General features: G+C 37.8%; 1 protein-coding gene across 2 annotated transcripts in view; it reads left to right on the top strand.

The window, feature by feature from the left end:
• The window catches only part of COLEC11 (collectin subfamily member 11), a 75,518-nt gene that overhangs the window by 19,753 nt on the left and 31,983 nt on the right, over positions 1 to 23,782 (top strand). For both annotated transcript variants that reach the window (XM_007476182.3, XM_001372152.5), the window contains exon 3: positions 6,960 to 7,031. In XM_007476182.3, the coding sequence (XP_007476244.1) occupies positions 6,960 to 7,031 (72 nt within the window). The remainder of the gene's footprint in view (positions 1 to 6,959; positions 7,032 to 23,782) is intronic.

Below are 23,782 nucleotides of genomic sequence, written 5' to 3'. Positions count from 1 at the left end.
TTTCTTCCTCTTCAACTAGTCCCATTCATTAGTTTCTTTAAATTTTATTTTTGTTCCCCTTTCCATAAAGGGTTTCTTTAATTTCCTTCATTATCCATTCTCTCTGTCTACTCTAGACTCTCATTCTCTGATTCTTGATGCTTATAATTATCTAATCTTTCTCTATTCACTGTATTCCCTCCAGAACCAAAACTTCTGAGGTATCCATTCTGGACTTTCCCCTTAAGAACTTTCTGTAATTGCTCTGTAGAGCTTGCATGGAGGATTTCTCTTTTGCATTATGCCTCACTTCCAGAACAAGGTCAATTATGGTGGCTTATTAGTGAGAGGACACTATCTTATGGTAGGATCCCTACTCCCAAGTCCTGATTGTGCTGCCCATCTACACATTCCTTATGGTTACCTTCTTTTCCCCATTTACCTCAAAATCTCCTCCCTGAGTCCAAGTCCTCCTACTTTTCTAGGTTCCAGCTGCCTCCAGTAAATCCAATTCTCTACATTCTGGATAGTATGAGTGCTCATTTCAGTTCTCTAATTCCCAGTACAAGGTCCCTATCTCCCTTCATAGACATCTTTCTTCATCCATAGGAACATTTATCAGCAAAATCCCCTTTCACAACCAAAGCAAGATCTCCCTACTTCTCTTTTGAAGTTCTCTGCCTCTCCTCACCCAAAGCACTGTAGTCTTTTCTCTTCCCGAAACTATAGGAATCATCCTGCCCTCATTGCTAGTCTCTGATTTTGACCTGGGCACATCACATATTTCTCTCTATTCCCTGGCTCCCTTCCCTGACATTTATGCACCCTCCTATTTTACAATGTAGTCCTTCAAAAACCACTGATTCACTGTAGACAAGGTATTGCCAGATTTTGTTCATAATGCCCCAGGTCCTCATCTGTCTTGTTACCTCCATGGGAATTCTACCTTTACTCCTGCCTTCTAGTGTATCTTTAGAAAGAAGTCTCTTGTCTTGATTTGCTATTGCTCTCCTTATCTGATGCATTTGTTTACCTCTACTTCATTTTTGCCAGCTGGAGTATACAAGAAGCAAACAATCTCTTTAGGTCTAGTTTTCTTTATAAAAAGGTTTCTAATACCTTTTTAATATTGAATGCTATTCTTTTTTCATTTATGTTAAGATTTGTAGAGTAGGTCGCCTAGGGGTATATCCTGAGCTCCATTATTCTTTTGAACAAATTATTACATTCTCTCTTTCTGAGTACCCAACGAGTACCAAATAGTCTTATGTGACCTGAATTTCCCTTTATTTGCATGTGAAGGTCTTTCTTCTGATTACATGCAAAACTTGTTTTTGAACTGAATTGACTTACTAATAAATTTAACCACTATGAGTGTGCAGTTTGTTTTTTTTTCCTGGAAGAAATCTTCGAACTCTTTCATTTGATATTTCATTTTCCATTTTCAGATTTTTTTTGGTAATTCTTTTATATTATTTCTCATATTATGGTATCCAGTTATTTTGTCATATTCTTTTGGGAGGCCCATGATTCTTAGATTGTTTATATGCATCCTGTCTTGGAGATCAGTAAATTTTGCTTGCGTAGCAAGCCCATTTTCTTTTAATGTTATTGTTTTCTGCTTATCTTTTTCTAGATTGTCCTTTATTTTTGTATATTTATGTCCCCAGTCTATTGTTCTGTTTTTTCTTTCTTTGGTGAGACTTGCCATGACAGATTTGAATTTTTATATTCAGTCCATTATTGTTGGTGTATGGCTGATAAATTCTCTTATCTTAATTCTCATTTCTCTTTTAAACCTTTCAGGAACAGCATATTATAGTTCTATGTTTTCTTCAACTTCTACAGGATCCACTGTCTTATCAAGTATCATATAATTTTTCTTTATTTTCAGTATTTATTCATAGACTCTGAGCTTATTTACTAGATCTGGAAGCCATATTTCCGTTTTCTCTCTTGATTTATCTGTTTATGTTCAAGATTTTTGAGTTTTCTTCCTGAGATCTTTGATAATTTCAGCCCATTGTCCCCTTTACTCACTTTCTGATTCCTTCTCATCTGATGATGGTTCCCCTGGGGGCTGAATTTTAAAACATTTTATCTTCCTCCTTATCTGAGTCTAATTTATTAAAAAAATTTCTTGCAGCCAATATCAGATGTGGGGCTATTTATTTTTTTTTTCTCCCTTACTCTTGAATACTGAGAACTTCTCATTGGCTTTGAATATGACATTTCTTTCTTTCTTTTTTTTTTAACCCTTACCTTACCTTCCATCTTGGAATCAATACCGTGTATTGTGATACTATAATACTGATATTGTGTAGAGTGATAAGGGCTAGGCAAATGGGGGTTAAGTGACTTGCCCAGGGTCACACAGCTGGGAAATATATGAGGCCAAATTTGAAACTAGAACCTCTCACTAGGCCTGGCTTTCAATCCACTGAGCTATCCAGATGCCCCCTCTTTTTTTTTTTTTAAACCCTGAACTTCCATCTTAGAATCAATATTATTTATTGGTTCTAAGGCAGAAGAATGGTATGGGTTAGTGTGAATTTTAAAACTACTCCACCCTACTCAGGCCATACTTTAGAAGATCTGATTTAGCTATTTTCTGATTAGTAACAACAGAGATACTTGGTTTAACAGAATCAAGTCTTGGGAACTATACATTTCTCCACCCTACTCAGTTTAACAAGGTCAGGAATGTCTGCACCATACTCAAAGGTTTAATTATCTGAAGAAATGGCCTTCAACAGACATGGGCAGAAAAAGCAGACAGACCCCTGGGCTGTTCTAAGTCAAGCTAAGTGATCATTAGTACAGATGAGACATCTTGGTGTGGTGGCAGCTATTTGTCTGGGTTTGGCGGTGAGTTTGCCCTTGAGCTGATTCAGGCTCAGGCATCTTGGCTGAGCCCTTTTGGAGTTCAGGCTGATTCCTTCCTCCTTCATACTCCAAAACCTTACTTTCTAGATCCCATAATCTTTCTGCCCAATACAAGCCAGGCGGGAGAAATCCTTTACACTTTTCCTTCTTCCTTCTTCTTAATTTCTTTCCACTATATCGATTAAATCACCATAAATTTCCAGCTGACTTGGTTACATATTTTTAAATATATTTGGGATATCCAATGCGACCAAATAATTAACATAGTTTAGGTAACAACGCTAAATTATCCTTTACATTAGACAATAGGAGTCAAGTGACTCACCCAGGGTAACCCAGGTAGAAAGTGCTTGCGGCCAGATTTGAGCCCAGGACCTCCCATCTCTAGACTTTCCTCTCAATCCACTCAGTTACCTAGATGCACCACCACTCTCTACTGAGGCATTTAGCTGCCCCTGAAAAGTACTATTATTATTCCCATTTTATAGATGAGGTTGAGGCAGATTAAGTCATTTCCTGAGGTTGTAAGGTGGCAGAGTGGATAGATTGCTGAGATGAGGTTGAGGCAGATTAAGTCATTTCCTGAGGTTGTAAGGTGGCAGAGTGGATAGATTGCTGAACTTGAAGTCAGGAAGACATCTTCCTGAGTTAAAAATCTGATCTCAGACACTTATTAACTGTGTAACCTGGTCAAGTCATTTTACTCTGCCTCAATTTCCTTATCTGTAAAATAAACTGGAGAAGGAAATGACAGACTACTCTAGCATCTTTGACAAATGAGGTCATGGAGAATCAGACACAAATGAAATGACTGAGTAAACAACAACAACAAAAGGGGAGACCCAGGATTCCACATCCCAGTTTTGCCAAAGGTCTCAGTCAGTTCCTTCCTTCCACTCAAGAATCACAAAGAAGAAGAGTCTATTTCCCAGGGGGCAGCTGGGTGGCTCAGTGGATTAAGAGTCAGGCCTAGAGATGGGAGGTCCTAGGTTCAAATCTGTCCTCAGATACTTTCCAGCTGTGTGACCCTGGGCAAGTCACTTAACCCCCATTGCCTAGCCCTTACTGCTCTTCTGCCTTGGAGCCAATTCACAGTATTGACTACAAGATGGAAGGTAAGGGTTTACATAAAAAAAAAAAGAGTCTATTTCCCATTTATGGATGGGTTGGAAGAAACCATCAATCCATCTGCTGTTCTCCTTGGGCTGGATATTTGAAGGGTCAAGGTTTAATCTCTAACCTTTTCAACCTTGGGCTCAGTAAAGTGTTCCTTTGCACTTTTATCTGTATCCTTTAAGAAAGGGTAAGAAGCCTTACTCTGGAATTGGCAAGAAACTCTCTAGCTTAGAGAGCTTTGGCACTGAGTTTTGATCTACCTGACAGGAGGTAGGAAAGATATTGTGTTTCTTTTTTGAAAGCTCTCTCTAGTTGAGGGCTAAATTCCCTTGATGAAGGCTCTTACCCTAATTTTTGGTGATCATCCAATACATTTCCCAAATCTTCATCTCTGAAGGCTAGGTTGTAACTAGAAAGTGGATGTTTGCTTAACAGCTCTAGGGGGTCAGGGATTCCCAGTTAAAACAACAACAACCAAACTTTTAAGGTATTTCCTTCAGTTTATACAAATCAATATTTGGGGGAAAAGGGCTGAAGTAGTCTTTGCATTAGGAGCAGGTTCATTGCCCTACTGACCTTTTCACATGCAACTAAGCTTCTGAGCACCTTATATCTCCTACAAGGTGTGGAATGCTTTATACACCTGAAAAGGCTTTGTCATACATCCCATATTCTCTATATTTTCACTTTTGTAAAGATAATTTTAGCGTTGTGACTTAAAATCTAAATTTAATTGGTCACCAGGGAAAATCCCAAATAATAAAATACCTAAGTCAGCTGGAAATTTATGGTGATTTAACTGATATAGTGGAAAGAAACTAAGAAGAAGGGAGAAGGAAAGGGTGAAGGATTTCTCCTGCCTGGCTGGAAGATTTGGGGATCTAGAAAGTAAGGTTTTTGGAGTATGAAGGAGGAAGGAATCAGCTGAATCAGCTCAAGGGCAAACTCACCGCCAAACCCAGACAAATAGCTGCCACCACACCAAGATGTCGGAACGTTTAGCACGCTGCCAGCCAGAGTCGCCAGTCTGGGGAAAGAGGGATAGAGAGGAAGTGACATGCCTTATATAGATGGTTTTATGTCACTTTCCTACGTCTCATCTGTACCAATGATGACTTAGCTTGACTTAGGACAGCCCAGGGGTCTGTCCACTGTTTCTGATTTGTCATTTGCTAGCACATGCCCATGTAATGTGGGTGTGCACATTCTTGGGTGCTAGACCAAGCAATATGGAGAGAATCTAAAAATCACAATCCCCCCTAATGATGATTGGGGGACTAGTCTCCCCAACTAATCACTAAACATAAGCATCCTGCACCCCAAAAATTTCTAACTGCAGGTGTATACAAAATTTTACCCTCTAAGAGGAAAACTACAATAGTTAGAGATAAGGGGGAAATAGAAGAGAGACAGCAAAACCAATGATTTTGCTGGGTGCATTGACAAAAGCCAATTAGGGGGCTTTGGCATAAGAGTGTACATTCAAAATAAATGTTCAATCAACCTTCAGTTCAATCAACCACACCCCAAGGTTCATCCTGGATCTTCCTGTATTGTAAGGGTTTAGGTATCTTTCTGCAAACAGTTCATTCTCTGGATTTAGGAGTTAGCAAGCTTCTCCTCTGAAGATCTTTCTTGAACCAAAATTTAAATCTTGGATTTATGAAAATACACCTTCTGACCTTCAACTTTGATGAGGTCTAGGGCAGAAGTGTCAACCATACCTATAACGCTTCTGAGTGAGGCCTAAATCAGATTAAGCTGTAATTTGGAAATTTTTAATAAAATAAATAGAAATACAATAGAACATAGATAATGTGATATGTGATCTTTCTAAGTCAATATGTGACCTGTAGGGATCTTTATATATGGCTTCTTTTAAGTTTGATAGCATTGGTTGATGTCTATATCTGATACCATACTCAGAAAGAGGTCTGAGGGAGCCAAATAACAGCAGGACTATCACCTTTTTCATTTTGAACATTATGTTTCTCTTAAGGTGCAGAGAGTGTTCAGGGAGGACCAGCCCCTCTGGTGGGAGGGCTTGCTGAGACACCATCTTTTGTGCCTACCTTTCCCCCAACTCCCCGCTGTGGCTCTAAAGCACTGCAGCATGGGTAGCAGCCACACTCCAGTAAAACTATTTCAGCAGATGGGCTCACCCAGGCTGAGGGTACCTGAGAGCCCTCCAACTCATCAGTGATCTAGAGACACGTTCACTCTTTGACTATGAAGTCTTCCCCTGACAGAATGGGTAGATGGGAACAATTTGTTCCATTGGCCATGGAGGTGGCTGAAGCTGGTACTATGGAGTGCCTAGAGCTTGGTCGGACATCTAAGATGCCAAGAATAGCCACTACATCCTGGGTCAGTGCCAGTTGTCCTGAATTTTTTCTTGTCTCCAGATTTGGATGGTTCTTGAAGAGAGAGTGAGACTGATGACTTTGTGCAGCTTTGATCCACTTAAATCCAGTTCAGACCTAAGGAAAGATATTATGGGCCCTCTTCAAAAACAAAGAACAAAATCTTGTCTCAGACACTTTCTAGCTGTGTGACCCTGGGCAGGTCACTTAACCCCCATTGTCTAGCCCTTATCACTCTTCTGCCTTGGAAACAATACGCAGTATTGATTCCAAGAGGTAAGGTAAGGATTAAAAAAACAACAAATGCAAACTAAGATTGCATTAATTTTTGGTTGATGTGTCACAGTGTTAGCTCATATTGGATTTACAGATGGTCAGATCTCTTTGATAGAAACGGTAACTTGCCTCTCTGATCCTGTACTCATGCAATTGATTTTTTGAACCCAAGTTTAGGTCAGTGACAGGTGTGTCCTGAACAGTTCTTTCTGCACATTTGCCTATTCTTTTTTGGAGTGACTGTGCCAGGGGGTGAGGGATCTCAGCAGTCAGTGGTTGCAGGACCCTTACCATGCTTACTAGAACTACTTACTAAATGCTTGTGAATTTCTTCCACAGGGGATGCTGGAGAAAAGGGAGAGAAAGGGTCCCCAGGCCGGCCTGGGAGAGTTGGTCCTTCAGGAGAAAAAGGTAAGGTCCAGATATTTAGACACTTCAGTTTAGCATTCAATTCTTAAGGTAGTGGGGAGGGGGAGAGTGGGGGAAATCAAAGTGGCAAGGGAAGGGAAGGGAGGAGAATGGAAAATAAGTTCTCACAGACTTGGATAGCTTAAATATATATATATATATATCTACATATTTATAGATATAGGTAAAATATAGATATAGATAAAACATATCTATATATAATTATCCATGTTATTGTACTTCACATTACGCATCCTATCCTTTTTGAACTGGCAGGGGCTGCAGAGATATCTAATCTATGCTTATTTTATAGAGGAGAAAATTGAGGACATAACACTACCTACTGCTCTCACTTAATGGCAACTGATAATAGAACTAGAACCCAGACCCATAACTCCCAATCCAGTGCTATACCATCCTGAACTCTTCAAATTCTCCTTCAAGACAAACTTTTAGGAAGCTCTGATATCTTGGAAGACAATTAAAAGAGAGGTAGAAATACTATACATTTCCAGCTTTTCTGTCCTGCTGAAACCTCCTTCCTTAGTTTATCATACCTCCCCTACTTTGCCTCTCTCCTTCCCCTTAGCTTCCATCTTATCAAATACTTTTCTATGGGTCAATCTGGACAATCAGTGATTTATTCAGGGTTTAGTATGCTCCCTGGCACATCATGGGTGCTTTGAAAATATAAAGTTATCTAAAAAACCAGAACTTTCCCTTATATGGAAATGTAAGGATCTGTACTGTCCAAGTGTTTATACCACCCAGGAGTGTATGTACAGTACTGTTTATTCGGTACTTCAAAAGTTCTGTAATTTCATGGGTAAAGGTATTATCTCCACTGGCCCAGATTGCAGTATTTGTTGGAGGATTAATGAGTTGCTGTGGCCAAAAAATTTATTACCTGATGGTCAACTCCTCTGACAATAAACTCTTCTGCATAGGTAGGCCTAATAAAGCTGTTGGGGTTAGTGCAGATTTCCACAGGGGGAAGGAGGTCAAGGGTTTGCTGACTCTGGTGCAGGTCTTTCTGTGGGAAGAAGATATTGTGGGAAGGGCAACATTATGCATATGTGACATAGGATAATAAAATCATAGATCTAGAAGAGACTTTAGATACCATATAATCCAACCATTTCATTTTACAGGTGAATAAACTGAGACCAGAGAAGTGAAGGGACTTGTCTCAGGTCACACAGATTCTTTGGTGATATTATCTGAAAGCTCCTAAAATGCCTTTCTACCCACAGAATCTCAGATTTGGAAGGAACTTCAGAGGATATTTGTCCAACGCATACCTGAACAGGATTTTATTTTAGAGCATAACATTTTTGAGGAAGTGGCTGTCCAGTTTCTGTTTGAAATTAGCAAGGTACAGCGGAAAGACTACTGGTTCTAAAGTCAGAGGAGCTGGGTTCAAACCTTGCCTATGATACTTAATACTTATGTGACCTTGGGCAAGTCACAACTTTGGGCTTCAATTTTCTTTACTGTAAAATAAAGGAATTGAACTCAGTGGCTTTTGACATCCTCTTGTACTCTAGAGCTCTGATCCTATGACCTTTAGTGAAGGTGAATTTGTTCCCTATGGAGAAAATCCATTTTAACTTTGACAAACTCTAGGTATTTCTTTATTCCTTTGTTTCTTTCTTTCCCCTTACCTTCTGTTTTAGAATCAATATTATGTATTTGTTCTAAGGAAGAAGAACAGTAAGGGCTAGGCAATGGGGATTAAATGACTTGCCTAAGGTCACACAGCTAGGAAGTAACTGAGATTTGATTTGAAGCCAGGACATTCCATCTCCAGGTCTGGCTCTCTATCAGCTGAGCCATCTAGCTTCTGCTATTTTATATATTTCTTAACTTCCAGTCTGTATCTACCTTCCTGTGACATTTACTAATCCATTCATTCATTCATTCATTCATTCATTCAGCATCCTTTTATGGAGAACCAGTCTAGGTAGAGTACTGCTCTAGCCAATGACAAAGACAAGAGTTTTAACTAAAACATGGTCTTTACTTGCATGGATCTTACATTTTAGCAGGAAGATGAAATGCAAACAGATAACTAAGACACTCTAGAAAATGATCAGTGTATTAATAATGATAATGATAGCTAATATTTATACAGGACTTACTTAGTGTCAGCACTGTTGTTAAGCACCTTATCCTTATCATTATTTCATTGTATTCTCATGACAGCCTTGAGAGGGAGGGGCTATAATTATCCCCTTTTTATAGATAAGAAAACTGAGGCAAACAGATTAATTGATTTGCCCAAGGTCACATGGCTAGTAAATGTCTGAGCTGGATTTGAATTCTGATCTTCTTGACTCTAGACCTAGTGTTCTACTCATTGCACCACTTAGCAACCCCAGCACATCTAACTGCATTAGAGAGTTGAAAAAACAGTGTTTTATAAGCACCTGAGTGAATCAGGGAAAAGTTATTGGAAGGTCAGGTAAGGAAGGAGAAGAAGAGCATTCCTAGCACAAAATAGGTAAAAGCATGGAAATGTGAGAAGCCTTAGAGTGTTGGAAGTGAACTGAGATGGCAAAGTAATTCAGTTTTGACAGGGACATAGAGTATGTGGAGGGAAATAAAGTGACAAAGCTGTAAAATTAGGGTGACACCCTATTTTGGAAGGTCATGTGTGCTGCGCTTTGTAGAGACTTAATTCAAGAGGCAGTAGGGAGCTCCTGAAGGTTTTTAGATAAAGAAATAATAGGAGCAAAAGATTAATTTGGTAGTGATGTATGGGAGAAGAAAATAGAAAAAGGGAAATCAGTAAGGAAATTATTGTAATAGTCCAGGAAGGACCTAAAGTACTGGCAGGATGAATGCTAAGGAGGGGGGACAGGTACAGTGGGAACCAACAGGAAGAAAATCAAGTGGATGTTTAGAAAAAAAGGAGGAGAAGCCAAAGATGATTGAGGTTTGGACTGTATATACCATTACTGAAGACAGAAGTTTTGGGAGGAGGGAGAGGGAAGATTATGATTTCAGTTTTGATGATACATATCAAGTAGAGAAATCCAACAGAAGGATAAGTACTGAGAAAATGTCTTTTGATTAGGAGGTCAACATTGACCTTGAAACAGTTTCTATTAAAAGTGGGGGGGAACCAGTTTTTAAGGGATTGAGGAGTAGATGATGAGGACATTGTGAACCGAGAAAATAGAAACCATTTTCTAGGAGTATGGCAGGACAGGGAAGAAAAGGATGGCAATTTGAGACTTTTTATTTTTTATTTTTAGGTTAGGGGAACTATAGCATAGTTGTGGTTGAAAATGACAGTCAATGAAGAAGGAGAGACTTAAGATTTAAGGGAAATGGAAATAATTGATAGAGCAAAGTCCTAGGGTAAGAGAATAGATTGGTAGCCAAGGAAAAAGATTTGGTGATAAGGAGAGGGGACATATCTTCAAAGATAAGTAAAAGGAATGGAAGACAGTAAAGAAAACATTTTGAAGTGGATGGTAGGGAATCAGCCAGTTTGGCTGGAATTTAGAGTCTATGAAAAGCACTAGAAAGTGAAAGTAGTAATAATAAAAATGAACCTTTATAGAGTTCTTTTTTAAGACTTGCAAAACATATTTTATTTGATCTTCACAACAATTCTAGGTGTTATTAAAATATCCATTTTTACAGAGGAAGAAGTTGAGTCTGAGAGAGATGAAGTGACTTGCCCAGGATCACAATTCAATTTGAGGGAAGATTTGAACTCAGGTCATCTTGACTCCAAATCCAATACTCTGTCCATGAGGCTGAGTTGGTCAGGCTGGAAAAGTGTTTCTGAAATGCCTTAAACACCAGGCTAAAGAGTATGTGCTTTATCCTAAAAGTACTAGAGAGCTACTGAAGGTTTCTAGGTAGAGGAGAGGCATGGCTTATGAAGATTATTTTAGTAGATTTAACAATAGCTAGCATATAACACTGTAAGTTTTGCAGAGTCCTTTACAAACATTATCTAATTTGACTTTCACTACAACTCTGAGCTGGGTGCTAGTTTCCACATTTTACAGATGAGGAAACTGAGGCAGATGGAAGTTGTGATTTGTTCATGGTTACACAGCTGGGAAGTACCTGAGACTAGATTTAAGTTCAGCTCTTCCTGACTGTACTCAATCCATTGTGACATCTAGCTGCCTATAAGGAGCATGGATTTAAGAGAGAACAATTAGAAGGCCATTTGAGTTAAGCAGGTTAAAGGGTCTAATGTGGGGGTAGTTAGGTGGTGCAGTTCATAAAGTACTGAGCCTGGAATCAGAACACCCAGAGTTCAAATCTGGTCTCAGATACATCCTAGCTGTGTGATCCTGGGCAAGGCACTTAATCTCTACCTGCCTTAGTTTCCTCAACTATAAAGTAAGGATATTAATAGCACCTATCTTGTGGGTAGGTAGAGGGCCAGGCCAGGAGTCAGGCAAACTCATCTTCCTGAGTTCAAATCTGGCCTCAGATACTTAATTAGCTGTGTGACCCTGGCCAAGCCACTTTACCTTGTTTGCCTCCATTTCTTCATCTGTAAAATGAGGGGGAGAAAGAAATGGCAACCATTCCAGTATCTTTGCCAAGAAAATCCCAAATAGGGTCACAAAGAGTCAGACATGACTGAAAAAACAAAAAAAAATTCTAAAAGCCTAAAATGGGGGTAGAGGCATCAAAGTGGAGAGGAGGGGGCAGATATGAGTAAATTTGTGGAGGTGGAATTGACAATACTTGGCAACTAACTAGATATGGAGGGCAAAGTTTCAAGTCTGAGTAACTGAGGGAGGATGCTGGTTGCCATCCACCAATGCAAGGAAATAGAGAGGAGGGGCAGATTTTAGGCAGGAAGATGAGTTCTATCTTGGACATATTGAGTTAGAGGTGCCGGCAGGACCTCCAGATGGAGATGTCTAGCAGGCAGCTGGAGATGCAGATAATACTTGTCTGATCTTCCTCACAGGTTTTTTTAAAAGATTAAAATAAGATAATAGAGACAGAGATGGAAGCACGTTGCAAAGTTAAAAGTGTTATAAAGATTTGAGGTGGTATTATCATATTTATTATAAAGAACTCACATTGGTGTGCTTTGCCTAATATGCAGGTTGTTTCTCCATTTCCTCTTAGGAACTATTTCATAGGCTAGCCTTGGGAAGCTATTTTCCTTCCATTCCAGATGGTTCTTAGTTCATTTTCTTAATTTCATTTCATTGAAAGTGGTTACGAAGCTGTGATCATAGAAGAACATAAAATGAATCAGAGAATGTTAGAGCTCAATAGGACCTTAGAGATTATTTAGTTGAACTTCTTCCTTTTATAAATGAGGAAACTAAGATCCAAGTGACCTGTCTAAGTATTGATCTGAACCAAAATTGGAACTCATTTCCTTGGATTCCAAATCTAGCATATTTTCTACAAACTATGCTGCAGGTATCAGATGTTACTATTTAATGATTCTGATTTGACCTTGACATTCCTGTTCTTGCTCTCTGAGTCATCATAACTGACTGAACCAACAAGAAATAACTTTGATGAACAAGAAAACATTCTGTAAGCTATAAGGAACAATATAAAGATTTCTAAGCACATTAGGAAGATTGTAGCTGGGCTCTGAATACCTGTTAAATGTATCTATTATTATGGTCTGACATTCTTACTTTAAAATGTGAGCTGCTTTGATTCTGTATTCCAGCTACATGATAGTAGATGATGACTAGAGTATCAGGGTTATTCTGACTGCAAAATAACAGACCAGGTTTTTGAGAGATTTCTTTCTATGAAAACTTTATTATCATGAATAATCACAGTGATCAATATCTACCATTTTTAGATATTTTGAGGTTTCTGAAGTGTTCTCATAACAATCTCATTTGTATTGTCCTTATTTCACAGATTATAACATTGAGGCACAGAGAAAAGGAGACATGCCTAAGGTCACACTTAGCCACGGCCCCATTGTCTGTATGGATTAGAGCTGGGATACAAATTAATGTTTCCTGCTGCCATGTTTACTGATCTTTCCAAAATTCCACATTGTTTTGACTTTAACAAAAGAATTGGCCACCTGTAGATAGAGGACCTCTGAACATCCCTTTCAGACCTCTAGTTCTATGACCATCTCCTGATGACTAACTTCTGGTCATATAAGATCTTAGCATGACTATAAAATAGGGTTAACATTTCATATCCTATCTACCTGCCTACCTCACAAGGTTGTTCTGAGGATCCAGTGAGATAATATATGCATGAAAGTCCTTTGTAAACCACAGAATGCTATACAAATACAGGCGATGTTCCTTATTTCCCCACCTAACCTTGTTTAAAACTTTTGGATATCTGAGTGAGAAGGCTAAATTGATTTCTGATCTGGTCAATGGGAAAAGTAGGAATGATGGGGACCAATTTTTTATCCTTGTTTGTCCCTTTGCACCACAGGCAATTTTAGCTCATTGAGTCTTTCTTTGGGTCAATCAGTCGATAGCAAACATTTACTAAGCACTTTCTATGTTCCAGGCTCTCTGCAAAGGGCTGGGAATATAAAGAAAGAATGTTACAGATGGCTGTGGCTGTTTTCCTTAGCCAAGGTGCTGACTGAACTAGCTATATATTAGCCACTCTGCACTGCCCCCCCCTGCTGGCCATGGTGCTGAAAATGGTAAATTTTAGTGACCTGACAAAACCAGGGGTCTTGAATCTCTGTCATTTTCCCCACCAGAGTGCTTCATATCAGGTTTTTCCCTAATAGTGTCCTAATTAGCCCTGTAGATTTCACCTTTCCTGTCAACCAAGATTTGCAATGATTCTCCCTCTTGATTGTTGAATAAATGATAGTCTACAGCAGGGCAGCACTGCAAGTACAAAAGGGGAGTTACTCTTTCTTCCCCTGCTTCCATCACTCATATCTAAAGTATCATCTGCAGCTGGAGACTAAGGTCTGCCTCCTGAGTGAAGGATGCAAACTCATAGGAAATGACTATGAATTACTATGAGTGTTGCTTTTCCAGGTTTCCAAGTCCTTGTATTTTCATCAAAACCCCTGCTGTGCCCTCCACTTCATTTATGAAAAGGTAGCCAGCTGCATTGCCTTATTTCCTTCTCATAGCAAAACACCTGAGAGAGAAGTTCAGAAGGCAAAAAAAATGAAAAACACAAAACAAAAATGTTTCCTGTCTGCCTTCTCCCTTCTTTGTGTCTGTCAGTGCTGTTTTTAGAGTGGGGAAAAGAAGGGCCACATTTCAGTCCTACTTACTAGAAGCAAAGCACCTGCTGAGTTCCAGGCCTTGAAGTTGGTCTGAATTTAATTCTTTTTTGATTTGTGACAACTCATCTCTAGGCAGATGGAAGTTTTTCTATGGCATAAGTCCAGTCCTTCACTAAACCCTTTCAGATAGAGGTGACCCTGGGTTCTTGAAGGCTCTGCCAGCAAAACTCAATCTCTAGAAAGTCCTGCCAAATTGGAAAGGCTTCAAGTGTGGGCTTGTTGAAAGGCTGTATCTGTGGTCTGAGGACTAGCCTATCTAAATCCAAGAGGATCATTACCAGGCTGGTCAAAAAGCCATGATTTTTTTTTTTTTTTGGCGGAGAAAACTCCTGAAGACTGCTTACCAAAGAAATAGAGAAATTATGATCTCTGTCAAAGGAGGAAGTAGCATTGAGATAAGTATAAATATCCTGTGAAATCACAAAATAATGCTTCTTCCCCTATTCTTCCACTCCCAAACAAACCAACCCAGGCCCTGGGAAAAGGTATATTTGGTTAGAAGTTAACATTTTGAAACAAAAGAAGCCAAATTTGGTTCCTTTTACTCAGTCAACAAGCTTATGCTTACTATCAACAATGATTACTGGGTGCCAGCATTATAGAACTGGACTGGGAGGTGAAATATTAGAGATATTGACAACCTTGAATGTCCTATTGAAGTGGAGAAACAACAGAACCGAGTACTCAGTTCACAATAATTTGGGGGAAGAGGGAAGGACCAAATTTGTGGATAAATTGGTAGGAATATCTCAGTGGGAAAGTTCTCTTCATGTAAGCATATCTGTAACTGTTCTGCAGAGTGAAATAGATAAAGTGCCTGGCCTGAGGTCTTTTTGAACTGGCCTTAGATACTTGCTAGCTAAGTGACTCTTGGACCCATCAATTAATTGGGTTTCTCTCAGATTCCTCATCTATAAAATGAGTTGGAGAAGGAAACAGCAAACTATTCCAGTATCATGGCCATGAAAACCCCAAATAGGGTAATAGTTAGTTGGAACCAACTGAACAACAACAACAAACTACTCTGCAACACCATGTCTTAGAGTTGCCAGAGGGCAACAGTTAAGCCTAGTCTGAGGATTCAACTTGAGACATGAATTTACTGACTCTAAGACCAGTTCTTTAGTCATTATGCTAAGGTTCTCTCTCTAGTAAGCAAGAGTAGAAAATAAAAAATAGGAAACTACTAGTTGACAGTCTTGGGTGAGCTTCATTTTCTAACTTGCCTGCTTCCCATTCCCTTTCCCCCAGGTCCACTTTGTGGTGGATTCATCTGAAGGATCACTTGGTTGTCTTGGTGTTTCAGTCTCCCTGAGGGAAGGAAGCATCCCACCTCCCTTATCTCCTGCCTAATGGAAGTACACATGGTATTGTTTACTCTGACATAGTTTGTAGTACTTGCCATGGGAACAAAATTACCTAGTTAAGTTTTTGCCTTCATTTCAATCAAGCAATCAAGCAAACATTTTCCTAGGTATTTTGGGAAGATCAAAAATGGCACTGCATTTTTAGCTTTACAAAAGAAAGAAGTATCCACTCTAAGGTCATATTAGGAAATACTGTCACATCGAATAAGTCCTTCAAGCCATGGTTTAGAGCAGAAAAGGAACTTTTATGGAAATAAGGGGGAGAGGGAATCTTTTAAATTCATTATAAGAGTGAAATTTGAAATGCTGATGAGGGCAATAACACATTGTAATCTGACCCAAAGGAACTTAAGGTGTTGTGGAAAATGTCCTGCAGTTACTAATAGAAGACCCAAGTTTCCCTCCTTGATTCTCCTTTGTCTTCCCACAACTTTTTTGAAGCCTGATAAACCTGGAAACCCCTTCTTCCATCTATATATTAATCTTCCTTTACTAAACTAGCTGAGAATTTCCCTTTTTTTGGGGGGGGGTCTCTTGGCAGTATTGCTTTCTCCCTAAACCTCCAAATAATCAACCATGTTTAGAGGCCTGTAAGTCCTAGAGATCTTTTTTCTTAAGGATTTCTTAGCCTTACTTACTTATCTTCCAAGAATTAATCTCTTCTCTTTCAGATTCTGAAGCAAAAGTAATTATAGTTTATAGAAGGTTTCTCCCTCCCTTCTCCTCCTTCCCCTGAAGGTATACTTCCAGCACTTAAAATTATTTTAGAAATGGTTCACATATATTGTTTTATAGAGGAGGAAACTTTGGGTTAGACAGTAGAAGCAATCTGCCTAAGGCCATGCAGTTTGTTAACAGCAAGGGACAGGGAATATATTTTTTTCTAGGGGAAAAATCAGGATAGAAGCTTTTATAGGACAGGTTCTTTATTAGATTTCAGGTGTTAGAGACTTTCTCTCTCTTTTTTTTAAACTTTACTTTCTGTCTTAGTATCAATTCTAAGAAAGAATAGTGGTCTAACTTCCTAATGGCCAGACATATATCAATGGCATAAGATGCTTTGTTAGGTAGTAAGCTCTCTAAAATCAGTCAGTCATGTTGATGCAGAGACTGGTTGACCATTAGTCTAGGATATTATAGAGCGGATTCCTGCATTGACTGGGAGGTGAGATTTGATGACCTTTGGGATTTTGTGAACCTAAGAATTATGGGTTTTTTTGAAGATGATGGGGTAGTTTTTTCTTTTAATTTTTTTAATCCAAATTTAATGATCAACAAAAAGTCCATTTTTATTTATAATAAAGAATAGAAAAAATAGTACATTTGAAATCAAATGTTTCCAATATACTTTAAATCTCTTTAACATTTTAAATGCCTTCATCTTGCTTTAGAAATATCTAATAAATTCATCATGTTATTTTCAAAGTTATTCTCTGTCCTTCTGAACATTCTTGTTTTCTCTTCTGTACATTTAAAAATGATTTAAGAACCCATTTTTCTTCTTGGCAATAATATTTCTAGCTCCTTTCTCCCCACCAAATCCTCCATGCAAAAATAATCTTAATTACAAATAAAATCAATCCAGAAAAAACAAACCCACACATTTTCCATGTCCTGAAATAGATGTCTTATTATTCACTCTGACTTGATCCCCCACTCTGTTAGAGGGTGATTAACATGCTTCATCATTGGTCCTTTGGAGTTGTGGTCGATCAATGCATTAATGAGAGTTTTAACATCTTTCAAAATTATTTTTATAATATTAAAGATGTTTTAATTTGCATTTCTTTAATTTCTAATTATTTGGAACATATTTTTTTCTATTAGAACTTGTATATAGTCCTTTGGGAATAATCCATTTATAACTTTTGACCATTTATTTACTGGGGGAGTGATTATTATATTAATATATTTGAATCTGTTCTTTCTGTAGTTTGAATACAAAATGTTTATCAGAGAAATTTGCTATAAAATGTTTTCCCTAGTTAACTATTTTCATTTTAGTTTTGGCTACATTGGTTTTTGAAAGTGTATAAACTATATAATTTTATATAATCAGCATTGTCCTTTATCACTTATAATCTTCTCTATTCCTTGTCTGATCATAAATTTTCACTCTATAGTTGCAAAGAAGTATTTTATTCCTTCTTTAATTTGAGTCTGATGTGAATTTTTATATCTAGGTCAGATATCCCACTTAAAGCTCATTGTGGTATATGGTGTGAGATCTTAGTCCAAACACAATTTCTGCCAGACTGCTTTCCAGTTTCCCTAGCAGATTTTGTCAATACAGTGAGCTCTTACCCTAGTAGTTGTCATGTTTTTGGTTTATTCAGTACTATATTATTGTGTTTATTTGCTTTCATATATTATTTTTCTACTCTGTTCCACTGATCAACTTTTATATTTTTGGATACTACTAAATTTTTTTGGATGATTATTGCTTTGTAATGTAGTTTAAGATCTGGTACTCCTGGGGAAAAGAGGATTTTGAAAGAGCAACCTCTGTTGCTTAATTCAATTCACTCATTTTGGTTTTTCCTCCTTCTTTTTGAATTTCTAGAAAAATCTGAGTCTTGATGAAAGCCTGGGAAAAGATTATTTCATTTCAGTGAAGTCCAATCTCAACTCAACTGTTTTTATAATGACTACAATCAAAACCATGAACCTTTAATCAGTCCCTAAGGAGCAAAACAATGTCTAATGCTCTAAAAACAGATTCCTTTCTGTACCAAATGAAGTTTTCTCTTACTACTTTGGTGTGGTATTGACAGTTCCATCTATATAATCAGATTTGGGCAAACCATTGAACAGATTTAGAAGGCATTTCCTCTTTTCTTCTAGTTAGAGGAAATGATATGGACAAAAAATAACAATGATCACAATGATGATATACTCATTTATGATAAATTTAAAGATTCTAAAAATACCCCTTTTTCTTCATATACTCATGAAATCCAGCAGGTGTAAATTGCATTATTTCCATTTAAAAAATAGAGAAACTGAGACATAGGTGAATCAAATGATTTGCCCATAGATTACACAATTAGAATCATGATATTAGAACTGGAGTCTAGAAGGCCTGCATTTTGGTTTAAGGTATTGACAGAATATTAAAACTGGAAGGAACCTTAGAGATAATTCTGCTCAGCATTTTTATTTTATACTTGAGGTAATGGGGGGCCAAGAGTCTGAAAATGAGTTAGACATAATTGCTTAGCTCAAAAATGGTAGAGATGAAACTAGAACCCTGGCTTTTGAGCTAATATATTCTCCCACAATATTATACTGAGTCTTTTAAAATCAAATTGTCATATTATATGTGACTTGGGGTGAGCTGAGTTAGAGAGATGAAAAGGACATGGTTCAGCACAAAGAACACAGGCTCTGTAGTCAGAGGACCCTGGTTCAAATCCTACCTCAGATACTTAATCCTTAAGTGACTCTGGGAAAGTCACTTGACTTCCATGGCTCTTAGTTAACTCATTTGTAAAATAAAGGACTGGGATTAGAAAGCTTCTGAGACCCTTTCCCACTCTATGATGCTATGAGGGCAGGTTATTGAAATGGACCTCTATGTAAATACCATCATCAGATTTAGGACTGAAATGGAATAGAAAATCAGCTAAGTCCAAAGCTTCATTTTGCTGAGGAGAAAATCAAACTAGTTAGTGGTGGAGCTAGAACTTGAATTCAAGTCTCCTGGGTCTCAGTTCAGTGATGAGAAGAAATAGGTACTAGCTTGACATTAGTCATCCATAAGCAAACCCAATAGAAAAAGCCAAGATGGTCATAGCAGACAAAAATGTTAAAAGACTAACTCATGTCTTAGGCTTAAAAGAAACTGTCTGAAGTGATGGAGGTGATAGTCCTTGGTCCTGCCCTGTTGTGTTCTGGTCAGACCACTTCAAGAAGTATTAAGTCCAGTTCTAGAGACTATTAAAAGGGACAATGCTAAGTTTGAAAGTATCCAGAAAATGATAATCTGGAAGATGATAGCATCACAGACCATCACAGACCAGATTAGGAAGCAGAGTGTTTTCTTGCAGCAGAGGTTTTTGAGCAGAGGCTGGATGACTCCTATTGGGGATATTTTAGAGAGGATTCTTGAATGGACACAGGTTGGACCACATGGCCTCATGAACTTGGAGATTTTGTGTGTGATTGTGGGTTTGCTGGGAGACACAGAGAACAAGATATCATTACCATTTCCCTTTAGCAAAGAAGATCAAAGACTAGATGGTGCAGTGGATAGAGTGCCAGACCCAGAATCAGAAAGATCTGAGTTTAAATCTAGCTTCAGGTACGTACTGGCTATGTGATCCTAAGGAAGTCATTTAATCCCTGTTTGCCTCAATTTCTTATATGTAAAATGAAGATAGTAATATCACTTACCTCCCAGGGTTGTTTTGAGGATCAAATGAGATAATAATTGAAAAGTGCTAAGCACAGTGCCTAGTGCATAGAAAATACTATATAAATGTCAATTATTACTAATTATTGTTATTATTTTATTTTAAAATTTATTTGTTTTTTGCATCAAAATACTTAGGTAACTCTCTTCCCCCATTCTCCATTAAAGAAGATATAATTTGACAAAAAGATGAGTGCATTTATAAAACCATGTCTTGCTTGTTCCTATTTATCAGTTCTTTCTCTGAAGGTGGACACACAAGTTATTCTTCAAACAATATTTCTGGTGCTGTATGTAATGTTCTCTTGGCTCTGCCTGTTTCACTCTTTATAATTTCATGTAGGTCTTTCAATGTTTTTCCAGAATTAACCAGTTTGTCATTTCTAATAGTTCAGTAGTATTCCAACACAATCATATGTCCCAACTTGTTTAGCCATTTTCTAATTCATGGGCATCTCTTCAATTTCTATTTCTTTACCACCACAAAGAGAGTTGCTATAAATATTTTAGAACCTATAGGTTCTTTTCCTTTTCCCCTGATTACCTTAGGAAAGAAACTTGATAGTGGTATTCTTAGGCCAAAAGGTATTCACAGGTTTATAACTCTTTGGGCATAATTCCAAATTGTTTTCCAAAATGGTCAGATCAGTTCACAGTTTTTCCAACAGTATATATTAGCATCCGCCTTTTTCCCCCACATCCCCTCTAACATTTGCCATTTTGCCCTTTTATCATTTTAGCCAATATGATAGATGTGAGATGATATCTCAGAGTTGTTTTGATTTGCATTTCTCTAATCAATAATGATTTAGAGAATTTTTTCACATCAGTATGTATAGCTTTGATGACTTCATCAAACTGTTTGCATCTTTGGGGCATTTATAAGTTGGAGAATGTTTTTACATTCTCCATATTACAAATTTGACAAAGTTTTCTATATATATATATATATATATATATATATATATATATATATTTTAAAAAAAAACCCTTACTTTCTGTCTTGGAGTCAATACTGTGTATTGGCTCCAAGGCAGAAGAGTGGTAAGGGCTAGGCAATGGGGGTCAAGTGACTTGCCCAGGGTCACACAGCTGGGAAGTGTCTGAGGTCAGATTTGAACCTAGGACCTCCCATCTCTAGGACTGGCTCTCAATCCACTGAGCTACCCAACTGCCCCCCTATATATTTTTGATATAAGTACTCTATCTGAGAAATTGCCTATAAAATTTTCCCCAAAACTATTGCTTTCTTTTTAATCTAGACTGCACTCGTTTTATTTGTACAAAACCTTTTCAGTTTAATGTAATCCAAATCATTCATTTTACATCACACAGTGCTTTCCACTCTTTATTTGTAAATTCTTCTATTCACAATTCTGATAGTTAGTATGTTCTTCTAATGTGCTTATGATATCTCCCTTTGTTTCTAAGTCACATATCTGTTTTGATCTTATCTTGGTAAATGGCATAAGATTTTTCAAAACAATGCCTTAAAAGGAATTTCTAAGACTGAAGGAAATCCTAGATCTGATGTTATCCCTAGCAGCCCCTTGATAGCTCTGATTTCCACTCCTATCATAATTACAATGATGCCTATTTCCTGTAAGTGCTGTAAGGTTGATAGCATCCTTTCCTTACAACTTTGGGAAGTAGACAGTGTATTATTTAACTGGATCTATCATCTCCTCAATTCAGGATATCTCTTCAGTGATGTAAATGTTAAGGCATCCATCCTATCCATTTTTTGTGGTCTTGTCCATGCCCTTCTAAAAGTTCACCATAAGGGGTTCACCTAACATGGCAGAGGTCTTTCGTGTTTTGTCCTAAATGGGGAATGCATTGGTATACCTGTCATCCCTTGCTCTTTCTATGTGACCAGCTCATCTCTTTAATTCCTTAATATGATCTCAGTTCACATTCTTTTATGCAGTTCCTTCTTGATTATATGTTTCAGCCTTCTCACATTTACTGTGTACTTCTCTATTATTTGTCCTTGTGTGACACTCATTTTTAGTTCTCTGGAGTCGGAATTGTTTGCATATCTGCTGCTTTATAGCAACAGTGGTGAAATATTAATATTGAAAAGATGGGCAGGGGCAGCTGAGTGGCTCTATGGATTGAGAACTCAGGCCTAGAGATGGGAGGTTCTGGATTCAAATCTGATCTCAGTCACTTTCTAGCGGTGTGACCCTGAAAATGTCACAACCCCTGTTGCCTAGCCCTTACTTCTCTTCTGTCTTAGAACCAATACACAGTATTGTTTCTAAGATAGAAAGTAAGGGTTTAAAAAAAGAAAAGAAAAGATGGGCCTTTACTTTTACAAGAAACTTTAGTAGAAGTGCTTTGCAATTTTCCCAAAACAATCCATCTCACACTCCTGAGTAATTCAGGGTCCAACATCTTGTATATCTGTACTGTCTATCTCAGATATACATATTATTGTACTATTCTAAAGATGTTCATTTAAATAGATATTGAAATCCAGGCAGTAAAATTTCTTATCTATTTATCTACTTTATAGAATGGATGGACAAGTCAAACTCCGTTAAGTGTGAATATTATTATTCCCATTTTACCAATAACTAGAAGGAAGATCTCAGAAGTTGTGACTTGCTTGGGGCCATACAAGTAATAATTTGTTCCTTTAATCTCCTCTGGTACTGCCATTTCCATCACTTCACATCTGAACTATTGAAATAGCTTTCTAGTTCATCTCCTTGTTCCAAGTCTCTCTCCATTCCAGTCCATCCTGCACTCAGATGCCAAAGTGATCTTCTTAACATACGGGTCTGATCACATCACTCCTACTACTAATCAATAATTCGCTATTACTTCCTGGATAAAATATAAAATCTTCTGCTTGACTTATATTTTGCTTAAATTCTTACCTTCTGTCTTAGTATCAATTTTAAGAGAGAAGAGAAAAAAAGGCTAGACAACTGGGATTAAATGACTTGTCTAGGGTCACACAACTAAGAAATATCTGAGGCCAGATTTGAACCCACACTCTCTCCACTCCAGACCTAACACTCTATAGTCTGTTATCTTAGCTGTCCCCTCTGTTTGACTTTTAAAGTCCTTCATAACCTGACACTGCCTAGCAAAGTGGACAGAATATTGGGTTTGGAGCTGAGAAAACCAGAGTTCAAATCCAGTCATAGATACTTACTAGCTGTGTGACCCTAGGCAAATGTACCTCAGTTTCCTCAGTTGTAAAACAGGGATAATAACAGCCCTTTCTTCACAAGGTTATTGAGAGGATCAAATAACATAGTAATTGTAAAACATTTAGCAAAGTGCCCAACATGTGGTAGAAACTATATAAATATCTATTTCTTTCCCCTCAACTTTGAAGTTTTAGACTTTATTCCACTTCATATACCCTTCAATCCTTGCTGTTTCTTGTTCAAAAATTATTCTGTCAACCAAATTTATCCATGTTCACCAGCTCACCCCCATGCTTAGAATGTTTTCCCTTCTCATCTCTGTCTCTTGGCATTCTTCAAGTTTCAACTAAAATCTTATCTTTTACTAGAAGTCTTTTGAGGTCCCCCTTAATGATAGTGCCTTCCCTTTGGGATTACCCCTAATTTATACTCCATGTATGTAGCTTGGTTGTATATGATATCTGCATGTTTCCTCCTGTATAAAACTATGAACTCCCAGGGCTTAGGATAGTGCCTCTAATATCACATAACAAACATTTAATAAATACTTTTTC

The sequence above is a fragment of the Monodelphis domestica genome, chromosome 1 (genome assembly GCF_027887165.1).
Source record: "Monodelphis domestica isolate mMonDom1 chromosome 1, mMonDom1.pri, whole genome shotgun sequence".
In the NCBI taxonomy this organism is placed as follows: Eukaryota; Metazoa; Chordata; class Mammalia; order Didelphimorphia; family Didelphidae; genus Monodelphis; species Monodelphis domestica.
The sequence above is the reverse complement of the archived record's forward strand: the minus strand, read 5'-3'. Positions and strand labels throughout refer to the sequence as shown.